Source organism: Ambystoma mexicanum, chromosome 4p (assembly GCF_040938575.1).
Source record: "Ambystoma mexicanum isolate Mex_15411 chromosome 4p, UKY_AmexF1_1, whole genome shotgun sequence".
Classification (NCBI taxonomy): domain Eukaryota; kingdom Metazoa; phylum Chordata; class Amphibia; order Caudata; family Ambystomatidae; genus Ambystoma; species Ambystoma mexicanum.
Window position 1 is genome coordinate 103256039 of NC_090927.1, and position 13036 is coordinate 103269074.

The 13036-nt window shown below is 46.5% G+C and overlaps 1 protein-coding gene across 6 annotated transcripts in view; it reads left to right on the forward strand.

Moving 5' to 3' along the window:
• Positions 1–13036, forward strand: part of NRBP1 (nuclear receptor binding protein 1) — a 1221009-nt gene that overhangs the window by 326823 nt on the left and 881150 nt on the right. For all 6 annotated transcript variants that reach the window (XM_069605466.1, XM_069605470.1, XM_069605464.1 and 3 more), the window contains one exon: positions 4279–4362. In XM_069605466.1, coding sequence (XP_069461567.1) covers positions 4279–4362 — 84 coding nt within the window. The remainder of the gene's footprint in view (positions 1–4278; positions 4363–13036) is intronic.

A 13036-nucleotide genomic window follows, 5' to 3' on the forward strand; every position in this document is an offset into this window, starting at 1 on the left:
GGAGGAAGGTAGGTCCAATAAGGGAGGGTTGAATGGGACGACTCTTGGACCTTTTGGCGTTGCAGATGAGCAGGTTTTTGGACTTAGGAGTGAGGCAGAGTCAGAAGGGGGTATTTACAAGATCACCAGGGGGGTGGGACCTTCCCCTGGAAGACGCAGGTTCAAGTAAAGTTTCGTCATTTGGTGTATAGGGGAATTTGCAGGCTTTTGGGCCCGTCGCGTCCAGCAGTTTAGCGTCAGTCAGTTCAAGGAGGACGTCGTATTTCCGTTTTCCCTGACTGGCAAAGTATGCTTTTAGAGAATTGCATATCACTGAGTTGGCTAGGAGGTTCTCTGAAGATTTCTTTTGTTTGTTTTTAGATGGCTGGCCTGCTGGTCCTTTCTTTTTTCTGTGTGTTTTTTGGTTGAATTTTGCTTTTGGGAGAAAGGCTTTTTTTTTTTTTAGGAAGAGTAGAAAGGGGCGGGCAATCGATGAGCGTTACTTCGCTTTCTCCGTTAGGTTGAGTTTGGGGTGTGATGGATTGCTCATCTTCGGGTGATGAGGACCCACGGGTGATACTTGTCTCCACCCCCTTGAGGAAGTGGAGCCTCGCTCTCGGCAGCGTGTACCAAAGCGAGCACCTCCATCTGCTCCGATGACGTGCTCGGGGCAAGCGGGGCTACTGGCGCGCTTCCCTGCAAGGATGTAGCCAGGGAGCCAAGCGAAAGCGTCTCCTCGGGTTCACATGGAGGTGTCGCTTGGCAGGGACAGATCCCGGCGTCCCGTATGGTCGCATCCGAACGCTTCTCAGCGTTCACGGTAGGTGGTGAATAATGCTAAAATGTTCTTTGTTGATCCTCCTTGAGCATGGCGGGCGTCCCAGGACGGGGATCCCCTAGCAAGTCCCTCGCCGCCCACCCTTCGGTCGGCTGCACCGGGAGCTTGGCCACAGGTGGTTGCACCGGGACCCACAGCGGTTCCTTCTCACGGGCCTCCTGGTTCGAAACAGATAGTTTCGTAGCAGGATTGAAATGTGTTGGCGGGTTCTTCCTCGCAACTCGCAGCTGTTGCTAGTGGTAGAGTATTTTGTGAGCAGGTCACTGAAAGCTCCTCTGCGGCCTGGAATGACTCTTCCAGAGGGGACGCTTGTTGCGTATGTTGAAAGGCACCGGCATGACCAGACCTTGGTTTTGGTGAGGACATAGATCTTGATGAGGGGTGAACCGACGGGGGGCGTGGAAGGTCAAATCTATGATGGGCAAGCCTTGAGCTTCTCATCCATCTCACCTCCTCGACTTCACTGCCCGATGGCGGTGTAATGGGCATGGTGCCCCGTCTGTCGTCCATGTTGGTGAGGGCCTACCCAGCCTACTGACTGCCACAGACTGCAGCAAACTCAGCAGCCAACTCCGCGGTCCCCAATTGGTTCTTGCTTCTACTGACTTGCTGTTGGCTTGTCTAGGATAAGTCTGCTCCTTTTGAAAAGTGTCTAGGTTTTACTTACCTTGTATTTAACTGTGTGCTATCCTAAAACAAGTTAAACATGTATTGCTTGCTTTAATCTGTGTTGAACTGATCTAAAAAGCAAACTGTAATAGTATATTACCACATTAGCTTTTACCTGCCTAGTATAGCTGTGCGCCATTCTTGAAAAGTGTTCTTGGGTGTAGCTAACCTTGGTCTGCCTTGCACCATCCAGAAATAAGTACTTACTGATCTTGGACTGTGTTTTACTGAGCTAAATATTAAGTACAATTGTAGATTACCCCATAAGGTCCAACTTCCCCAGTAGAACTGTTATCCTGAATCATCATCATAGTTTTTTTTTTAAACAATTTTTATTATTTTTAACAAACACACCAAACATTACAGCTCTTTCGGACGTTCATAGTCCGTATCAAAACATCACTTTATACAATATCATCCCCGTCTTCCCCCTCCCTCCCCACGAACTTGAGCTGTCTCCTCCGTGTCATCTGCCTGGGATTTTTCCGGTTTCTCAGCATTTGTGAACTCAGTCTTCCGTTTTAAGATTGACCTGGTGGGGGTTTGCCATTGTGGTCACCAGTTGCCTCCAGGCTATCAAAGGGCCCACCTCCTCCTCTTCTCCTCTAGTGATAGCTTCATACCACACTGCAGTTTCCGCTTCCGCCCAATCATCATCGTAGTTATAGATTTTACTATTACTAGAATCTGTTCCACTATTTAGAAAAGTACATTGTCCGATTGTTTTTTCTAGTGGATTCTTGCTGAGCGTCAGGGTGCTACTGATAGGGTCTACTCCGCTGGTAATACTGAAAGTAATCTAAAAGTAATTTGGTTTGACTTCCCTAGAACTACTGCTAGGTATTCTAAATAAGGTCTTATGCTATGGTCTGTACCTTCAAGCATAGTGGTGTGATTTTCTAAATGTGTTTGACTATGGCTATTACTTACCCCAAGACTTAACTAATTGTATTTATAATAACCCTTAATTTTTTATAATACTTCTGGTTCTAAGTGTTTCTGTTGAATCCTTAGTATAATACAGTTTCTATGTACTTCCCTACAGCCTTCTCTCCCTCTAAAGAGATGCCTGGCTGCTCTGTCTACTCTACCATGAGCTCAGGTGGTGCAGCCTTATACTAAGAGTGTAGTCTTGTACTGTCTCAGTTGAATGGTTTTACTAAACTGTCCTAAACTGTCCTAACACTACTTAGCGGACAGAGCAACACAGCACATTGGATCTCCGGCGCAGTAATGCCTGTTATCAAAAATAACCAGCAAAGCTCATTGCTGTAATTGCGGCGACTTGTTCCTGTTATCCGTTATATATTTTTTTTAATTCATGGTCTTACTCCGTGAGGGTTACATGTCAAAACTGAGGAAGGTGTGAAGTTCTACAAGAAATTGTGGACAATGTCAAAATGACTGATTTGAATAAGAGTTAACCAAATATTTATTCTCTATGGGGTGCATGTATTTTTGTGACAGTCTATTTTTACTTGTACAATGCCCTGGGAGTCTAGATGATTGTGGATTAATGTTATAAACCTTAGCAATTTGTATCGGATTTCTTGTTTGTAAAATTGCTCCCCTATTTCTCCCATGCCTTACTACCTGTATTTGGTGAAAACGACCAGGTGTTGAGCCTGCCACATAAATACTATGGTTTGGTTGTCTTTAAAACACTGTACATTATTGTGCTGGCCCATAGGGTGCTTACCTTTCTTTGCTATGTTTTATAGTTTCCTGGTCGTCCTAGCCTCGCCTTTTTTGTTTGGTGCTCACCTCTGATAGAGCACCTATATTTAGATATGGTTTTGAAAATCGTTGGATACACTGTTTTTTATTAATGAGTTGTATATTATTACTGAAGTACTTTATTGATCTGCTTGTCATATGTGTTAAAAGTATATTATTCTTCAAGTATTTCAGCATGGTGTATTTTCTAGCAATATTTAGTTGGACTAATTGTACCTCAACTTACTTTCCATATTTGAGTATTAAGCTATGTTGCTTTGACCATTTTGCTTGCATTGAGAGGCTTGACTTGCCTTTCTTGTCAGATGTTGGTCTTCCACTTCGGGTTAGTGGTGGCAGCATCCTCAGTGGCGGGTGGAGTGACCTTCGATTCATTGTTTGGAATTCTGAAGGAAATTTTAACCAAACTACTTCTACAGTCCATCACTGTGCAGTGATTGATATTCATATGGTTTGGATTGAAGCAGTCTGTTTTGTGAAGGATGGCACAAATTAATGAATTTCCACCAATTAGCCCCCCAATCCCTTTCCAACCTAAAATAACCTTCAAACTTGCAGCGTACCCAAGTGCAATCACCACTATGCTGTGTCTGTAGAGAGTTAAGGCATCACGATTGAGTAGGTGTGGGTGGTTACCTGTAGTGGCTGGTTTTTGTAAGTGTCTGGCTAGTGAGTCGTAAACGTTTGGGTTTTTTGGGCGGTTTAATCCAGGTATGTGCCTTTCAGGGAAGTTAGGGGCTGAATTAGTAATGGTGGATGGCTAGGATAGAATGATTGTTTAGGGTCTGTGGAAGCACATGGCTATTAACTCTGTAAAAAGGCTACAGCCTGCTGTAGCTAAAAACAAAGGACAGCTGCAGGATTTCCTGTAAGATCGAGAAGCCGCTTCATTGGCTGTAAGTTGGTGCATATGATTTGTTGCTTGTTGGCTTGGAGTGTACCATTTAGATACATTGGGGCATAGTGCTCCTTTGAGATTCAGTACCATTGATGCAGTGCTTTAATTCCTCCCCACCCCCCAACCAGACATGATTTATATGTTTTATTCCTTTCAGTGGCACCCGACACAATCCACAATCATGTCAAGACCTGCAGAGAGGAGCAGAAAAACCTGCATTTCTTTGCACCGGAATATGGAGGTAGGACGGACAAACATAGAGTGTAAACAGTTGCTACAAAGTAGCCAAGAAGTGTTTGCATTAGAAATTGGACATGCCCTTGTAGCGCCAGCCAAATGCCTTGCAGCTTCTGAATCAGCAATCATGAACGTATATATTTGATCTTTAAAAAAAGTTGATATGTCTCATGCTTTACCTTAGGGAAGTGCCATATATTTAGAGGTGTAATTTAGTTTTTCAAATCTGTTGGCTGGGCTCTTCTAAAGGTTTGCTAATCAAAACATGAATTTTTGATAATCCATGTTCCTCTTCTTTTACCTACAAACCTTGTATTTTTCTTCATAGTACTGCATGATCAATTCTTTTGGGTCGTTGCTGCACAATTTGATATTTGCTTTTTATAAGCAAGAGTAAGAGCTGTGGGGAAGCATTTTGTGTTTTACTATTAGATTTTATTTCAGCAAATAATCTTGTCCATCTCAATTCATGAGGTCTGAATTAATGTCAATGACAGACAAACTAACTTTATTTTTTGGATTGCTTCCAATAAATGTTTCTACTATTTACACCAATTCTAAAGCTTAATTCAAACATTATATATTTCTGTCCTTCTATTTATTGGTTGTGATCTGTCCCCTCTTTATAATGGCAGGGAGTTTGTCTAAAACCTTGGTAATGCAGAGCTCCTACTTCTAGTTTAGGCCTGTAACGCTAAAGGTAGGGGTAGCCATGGCAGAGCTGACAGGCTTATTTTAGGAGGGGGGGGGCTGTAAGAAGGTACAAAGAACTTATAGCCTATATACGGTCCAATGAAACATTTGTACACACTGCGAGTTCTATAAAAATATATTTTATATGTACACACGGAGGCAAAGAATTCTTCAGAAAAGTAAGTACAATTCATAAGCAAGCACAATCACAGTGTAAAAGACTTTTAGAATGGCATTATCCAATTTAAGGTAAGTAAAAACCACTTAGTAGTTCATTTTATTCCTGAAACAGAAGTTACAAGACCAACATAAGCAGGTAAGAACTTTTCAACACTTGTAATACTTTCTTTAGAGGCTTCAGAAGACTTTCTCTATCTAGGTATGATATTGTCTCAGAGTCTGAAGGGGACACTGGCCATCAGTGGCCTGTTGTAGGCAGAACAGGATAAAGCACACGCTGTGGAAAAGTCAGTTACAGAAGAATCTTCTGGAACAAGTAAGTACTAAGCTTTTGTAGGTTAAGAGTTCATGGACTTCGTAGAAATCTCCCTGAATGTGCACCAGCTTTAGGCCAGGGCGAACATCTATGGGGAACACCGAAGTGCGCAAATCGCCAGTCCAGCAACACAGGAGAGGCAGAAAGATTCTGGTTAAGTATTACCTCGTGTCTCGCAGTGAGGAAGATGATGCAGCACCTGCTGGACAGAGTCACAGAATTCTTCGTCTTCTGACGAAAGAAGGGGCACTGGAAGGGAATTTGCAGCAGCAGTTGTGTGGAAAGGCTCCCAGCAAAGGATTCTTTGTAGCTTCTCTGTTTTGATGCCCTTTTCAGGATAACAGATGAACAGTTCTTGCCTGGTCGATTGGCTCACTTTTCCGGGCCAGCCCTCTGGTGAGGTCACTTCAAGGAGTGGAATATTGCCTCGGGAGGTCTGGAAGGGGTCCACCAAAGTTTTGGGAGGATTTTATCTTCTGAAGACCATGCACTCCACAATGATCGCTGGCCCAAGGGTATTGGCAGTTTGCAGCCTGGGAAGGTCATAGACTTTCGGGGGATGGCTCAAAATTCAGATCGTCTCAAGGCTGATTGTCTCCTGACGCACAGCTGTGGCCACTCGGCAGGTATCTCCAGTCGCTGGAAGTAGTTGCACACTACTTCTCTTCCTCTTTGGATTTAGTTCCAGTGGTCGACCCTGTGCAACAGAAATCCAGCCTCTTATCTAGGAACCCAGCCAATCAGCATTCATGCCACATTCAAACTTTGGGGGGGGGGGTTGGCTGTCCTTTCAGAATAGCCAGCCTTCCAGTTGTAACTGGTTCCAGGCAGGCATGCTAGAAGACGAAGACAAGCAGCTGTCCTATTAGTTTAAATCGGTCCCAGGCAGTTTTAGGCTCCTCCCCTCCTTCCAGTTCTCGGACACACTGGCGCCTTGGTGGGCTTCTCAAAGGATTCCTGCCAACGACGAAAGTATGCAAAGGACCTCCCCCAACCTAGAAGGCGGAAGGACCAAGAAAGGACAAGCAAACAAGAAATGGTGATAAAAGAAGCATCACCATTTTAGGTCCATGTTGACCCTTCTGTGAATTACTGTGGCTGTGAGCACAGCCTGCGAGTAAACATTTCACAAGTAGGTAGAACATGTCCACTGCCACCAGCATTCAGTTATGCTTGTCCCTGTAACAGAAATGTTACAGGAGCAGTGAGAAGGGGGATACTATGCATCTCCTCGGCACTTGACAGAATGTGAGATGTGCTGATCTCACAATAGGGATTGTAGAAAAGATGAAAAGTATCCTCCTTTTGGGGAAAGTAGTTTGGTAAGATTATGTAAAGTCCAATTGGTGTGGGACTTCACAAGACTTATCCCTTGGTATTAGGCACCCAACTCTTAATATAGGCCTGTACTTCACAAGTCTGTAGAATGGCTGAGCAGGCAGGCTTGGTTTGATTGTATATTTGTATAGCGCATATACACAATGTGTTTCAAAGTGCTTCAAGGAGTGAGGGAACAAGGGAGAATACCAATACATTCTTACAAGTCCTTGAAACAAATCCGAATGAAAAAGCTCATCAGCCTGGCGACATTTCAGACAGTGCAAGGACCAGTTAAGGAGGAGAGGGGAAGGGGAAAAAACAAGAATACAAGCAGTAACATTACTATGCCTGACGACAATTGATGTAGTCCATGAATAACAAGAGGAGGCTGAGCGGGGGTGGGGGGGGAGGTGTGAGAAGGAGAGGGACAAAACAAGCAATTATCAAGTTAGGTCAGAAAAGTGCTGGGGGGGACTGGGAGGAGAAAGACACAAAGGATGGGGTGGAGACAGACAGGCTGCTATCAAAGGTCATGAGACAAATGATAGGATTAAGTGCTAGTGGACATAAAAGAGAGGGGGTGGAGGAGGAGGGGGCAGGTGGCTGTGAAAGGAAGGCAGCTACAGTAACTATGCCTTCCGGCAATTGAGGTAGTGCCTGGCTTTAGCGAGGGGAGGGGAGAGGCGATGGGAGGGTAGGAGGCTGCGCAAGACAGGTGGCTGCAATTTCTATGCCTAACGGCAATTGAGGTAGTGTGGCTGTTAGCAATTTAAGAGAAGGATAGGGGATGAGGGGAGGGAGGGTAGGTGACTGAGCAAGACAAGCAGCTACAATTAATATGCCTGACGGCAATTGGGTACCACCAGAATTTAACACGAGGCGGAAGAGATGGGGGAGAAGGGCGGAGAGAAGGGGAGGTGAGGAGGGCGAAAGGCAAAACATGCTAGGTCAGGATTTATCAAGTTGTGCTATGGGGGAGGGAAGAGAAGGTGGGCACAGATTCTCACGGGGGAATGAGGGAGGGGGGCACACATTAACAGGGGGATGCGGGTGGGTGGAGGGGCACTCCAAAACTCGCAGGGGCAGCAGTGCGTCATACCTTGGTGGAGCGGGGTAGACTGGGCCTTTGGTAGTGGTGGCTGGCTCCTGCCTCCCGGTAACGGTGATTGGCTTAAAGAGCCAAGTGCAAGCAATGGGAGGGTGGAGCAGGACCAGGCCACACCAGCGCAAACAGTGGGGAAAAGTGAGGCCATTTTGGAATGTCAAAAGCAAATGAGGCAAGGCTGAAAGATGCCCAGAGTACACAGCAACAAAGGCAGTCCCAGGAAAATGAGTAGATCAATGGATATCTCGGCAAGTGGCATCGGAGCAGCATATTTAAATGCATTTTCTGTCTTTTTCACAATGCGGTGTAAACATGCCAGCGATCGTTCCATTAATCCACCCAAGCTTAACCCAAGTGATCTTCAAGCCAGGGAAGCATGGTGAAGCAGGTGGAAGCCTCCAACAATGACATTGGGAGAGGAGAGCAGGCAGCAGGGAAAAGGCAGTGAGAATGACTGATCTTAAAGGCGTATGTTAGCAGGGGTAATGTGAGCTGTAGAGTAGCACAATGAAATCAATAAACACAAGGCTCCAAGTAAACATGTACGCACTTGGTTATATTTAAAATTAAGCACACTTTATAACTGTAGCAACTAATAGTAACCTTCAAGGGAAGATGGAATTAATTTATACAAGAACCAATAATGCAGGCAAGTAATTTCTTTCTATGCTATACAGTTCAAGCACACGGCGTGACATCCATAAAGGTCAGTAATAGCATCGCTCTCTCGCTCTGTCATGCTCTCGATATCTTGATATCTCTCGATCTCTATCTCTCGATCTCTCTCGCTATCTAGATAACCTTTACACATTGAGTTTGTGAGGGAAAGTTTCAGAGTTAGTTAAAACACACTTTAGCCTCTGTTTCAATAGCTTCTCTCAGAGGGTAGGCAGTCTTTTATCCCAACAATAATAGTGTGCACAATTAAAACCGGTAAGGGAACAAGCACTGCCAAAGCAGTAGGGTTCAGAAGAACTTTTAAGAAACCAGAACAGCCAAAGTCAATGCGACAGTTCCAGTTCTAATGCAGCTTTTCTTAGAAAATGTTAATCAAACAGGAGTTCTTTGTAAAATCTCAGGAGCTCAAGAGGAGTCTACCTGTTGGAGTACAAGCTGGGAGGCCTGCACAGGTGAGTTGAGGTGAACTCCAGAGGGGTGAAAATGGCAAAAGGTAGTTATTCCCCAAGCTCCCCAGTACCTTAGAATTGAGTTGATGCTCCTGCTGGATTCCTTCCTGATGCAGTGATGTAGACGCTTGTTCCTGCTCCTTTGTCGTGGTGATGAAAGGGGAACATCTGGCGAGCTTCTGCGGCAGACCTCTGCAGGGAATCATACTAAAATGTCGCCCTCACACTTACGATGGCTGAAAATGCTGACTTTTTTTTGGACCCCCCCTTACACCACATATATATGTGGGGGGTATAGAATAGAATATTAATATGGGGGGCTGCAGGGGTCTCCCCCGCTAATATATATGTGGTGTAAAGGGGTTAAAAAAAAGTCCGCATTTTTGGATGTTGCAATAATCACATAGATCCCTCTGGAGAGGTACTCGGCAGCAATGGATTCTACGTGATTCAGTGGTTCTTTGTGGTTTTGACACCTTTATCTCAGCGCTAAGAAGGAACTAATACCTCTGGTTGCATTTTACTCTTTCCCTCGGTCCTGGACTCTGGTGAGGGGACTCTGGATGAAGATTTCCTGCTTCTGTAAGGCCACAAGGGTGCCCGCAAAGTTTTGACTGGATTATTTCTTTGGAAGAAGACCCTCTCGATAATGGTCAGGGGGACTCTGGGCATTGGGATTCTGCAGCCTATGAAAGTCGCAGAAAGTCTGGGGGTGAGCTATAATGAAGCAGGTCTCGAGGTTAGTTCCCAACAGCTCAAGGGAGGAAATCGTCCTGTATGGATCCTCCCTGTCGAAACAAAAACTGGGTCAACACAGCTGCAAGGCTTTAGGGGTGCTTCTGCGGTCCTGGAAGGTGCTACTGTCGGGAGAATGTTCATTTCAGTGCTAAATTTGCCCCCCCCCCCGCCTTTAGAGACCCTCAGCTCTTTTGCTGGACTTAAGACCTTTTAATTTGAACCCTGGAGTGAGTGGGACCTTTCTCACTCATGCTTTTTTTACCTGATTTGGATTGTTTTCACTGTTTTTGGAGTCTGACAAAGTCCATGGGAATCAGCTATTTGTATGGTGACATACATCACCTTCAGTGCAATGTCCTGGAGAATCCTTTGAATTTCTCAAGGTTTAAATACCTTTTCTTGGGTGAACTCCTGTTCCCAAGAATGGTAAAGTGAAATTAACTTTACCTGCCTTTTCTCTTTCTAGGTCCAGCACACACCATTTTATGTGGAGTGCTGGGGTGGTTACCCAGTAGCCCCTTATCGTACTTTCTCATGTAAAGATTTAAATGGCTGGTGGCAGTGGTTTCATTTTTGAACCATTTTGCGTTTCTACCGCAGGCTGAACCTTCAGCTGCAGTACAGCACCCATGGGTGACCATTTTGTCAAAGTGGCCCCGGTCGTCTTTTTTTGCTATTTTCTGTGGGGGGGTCTTTCTTGGCTTTTACTGTTCATTGACACAGGTTTGAGCCCTTTGTTTCTTGCCTTTGGCAGGCTTCAGCTCTTAAGCCTTCCCCTGGCTACATTGTGTCTAGGAGGACAGGATTCTGTGGGGTACATTTACCAGCCCAACAGAAATCCCTGCCTCATAAAACTGTATTTTAGCAGTTCCAGAAATGACTGTCTGCTGTGCACATATGGGGCGAGATGGAGCACAGACACCCCGAGGATGGCTGCACTTATTTTCTTCATGGGAATCCAAAAGGAAGAATTTATAGACCACCTGGCTCAGCGCTGCAGCGCTGGGATTTGCATGAACTTCAAACTGCCAAAGAAAATGTTCTATATAAAATGACTTTGCACTGGTGCCATCTTCATTTTTGAGCATCACCCAGCTTGGGTTTTAGTAAAACACAGCCATGTTCATCCATATTCAGGTTGTACACCAGGGGGCATTCCTCACTGAATGGCATGTTGTGTCAAGCAAAATCTGTGAGCAGAGAAATCCCTTTCAGGCCGCATGACCCGCGTTCACTCTTGAAAAAAATTAACCCCTTCTGAGGACTTCATAAAGAAAGCTTTTTCTCCCTGGCTATGCATCAATTATAAAAAAAACTATTTCCAGCATCTGTCGATACCCTGAAACTGATCTGATCTGTCAAGGCTGTTCTGAAAATGAGTTCCAAAGAAACCGCATCTTGTGCAATCCTCATGTAAACTGAGCATGTGTAAATTCGTTTTGCAAAGGCAGTGAAATAATACTGTTTAAAGCTCAAAATGTGAAATCGTCCCAAATACTCGCACAGAAAGTGTTATGGGTGGAACTGGGCTGGTTTAAGTGTATATTATATTTATTTACTAAAGACTTGGTTTCTGTGAAAGTAAGCAAGAAAAATAAATGTGTTTTAAAACAGCAGAATAAGGTGGGTGCTGTTGAGCAGCCTTAAGATGGCTGCTTAGCCTTTTAGCTCCGTGATACACCAACGAAACGCTGTCTGCTACGGTGATTTTTCGCATCTCCTGACCCTGGGAAGCAGACTGCTTGCTGATGAGCGTGTGAAACAGCTGCGTTCTGACTCCCGAGCGGATTGATCATCGCATTGCAGAGAACAAACTGATTGCACTACACGCGAGGGTTGGACCCTCGTTGCCTACTAAGCCACAGGCTTTGGAGCGCGCCTTTCTTGCTGGGTGCTCCGGTGCCTGCCTCTGCAGCCGGCTGGACTTGACGCCGGTCCTTGGTGGATGCGCCCGCTCGAACGGGAGCGGCCGTGGGCTGCCTGAAGACTGCACCAGCCGGGTGTAGGGTGACCTGATCTGGATTCCCCAGACCAGGGACTGCAGACGTGCCGGCCTGCACCCGCTGGACATCGCCAGCACACCCCCGTGCCACCAAGCTGGCTGGGGGCTGTGTGCTTCGTGACTCGCCTGATGGGACTGCTGATTGGTGGGCTGCAGACCTGACTGCTGACCTACCCGGCCGTTTACACCGCAGGCAAATGTCACAATGCTGCCCGGAGACTGGTGGAGGGCACACCCAGCACCTCTGTTTGGAACGACCACTGAGCCTGCTGCGGGGCACCTGCCGCCACTGAGATGCCCGCGACCCACAGCTGCATCGGTATCTGGAGCTGCGCCGCGCTTTGCGGCTTGTCCGCTGCGGTCCTGCTGATCTGCGGGGCAGCTCAACACCAGCACCGGCCTGCCACAACATCCTTGGAGCAGTCACTGCGCCGGACCTGGGCTGGGCCCCCACACTACTGCCACAGGTTGCGGCACGGTAGGTGTGGTTCCCGGAGTAGCGCGCTGACCTTCACTACCACTATGACAGCACCATAGTCCAATCGCTGGACAAAGATGTGTGGTTAGGGGCTCCACGCAAGTCCGTCCTGTGTGACCCCGGGGGCCCCCGACCTGGCCCATGAGCCCTGTACCAAGTAACACTGCGGTGCATCTACAATCTCTGCTTTACGGCGAGGCTGCATCCCACTCCTCTGGGGCGGCGCAGCCCCTGTGTGCACTGCCTTTCAGCTGGCTCCACCATATAACCAGGGCCGCGACCCGAGCCCAGTGTGAAGATTGTTACCCGGGGCACTAGTAAAAAGACATCCTTTCCAACCAGGGACCCGGGCTCCTACCATATCTGCTTGCACTGTCTATTTGATGCTCTATGGCTGGTTGGACTATAGCCAGATATAAGTGGGCCAGACACTCGGCGATCTGAATACGCTGATGAGCTGCATCTCTACCACCAACACGACTAGAGTTGCACCCACAGGCCTGAATCACTTGCCTCAGCCACTGTAACGCTCACCTGGTATCCACGGGGATGTCACTCAGCCTGTTCTGACCTCTTACGACCTTGAACCCTTCCCTGGAGGCTATTCGACTGGAGACCGGGCCTGAAACACAGGATTGGTAGAGTTTAACTCCCTATTGTCTGTGTGCTTGAACCCCTTCTTCCCCGGGGTCCAACCCTTCCCTTTGATCCACAGCTCA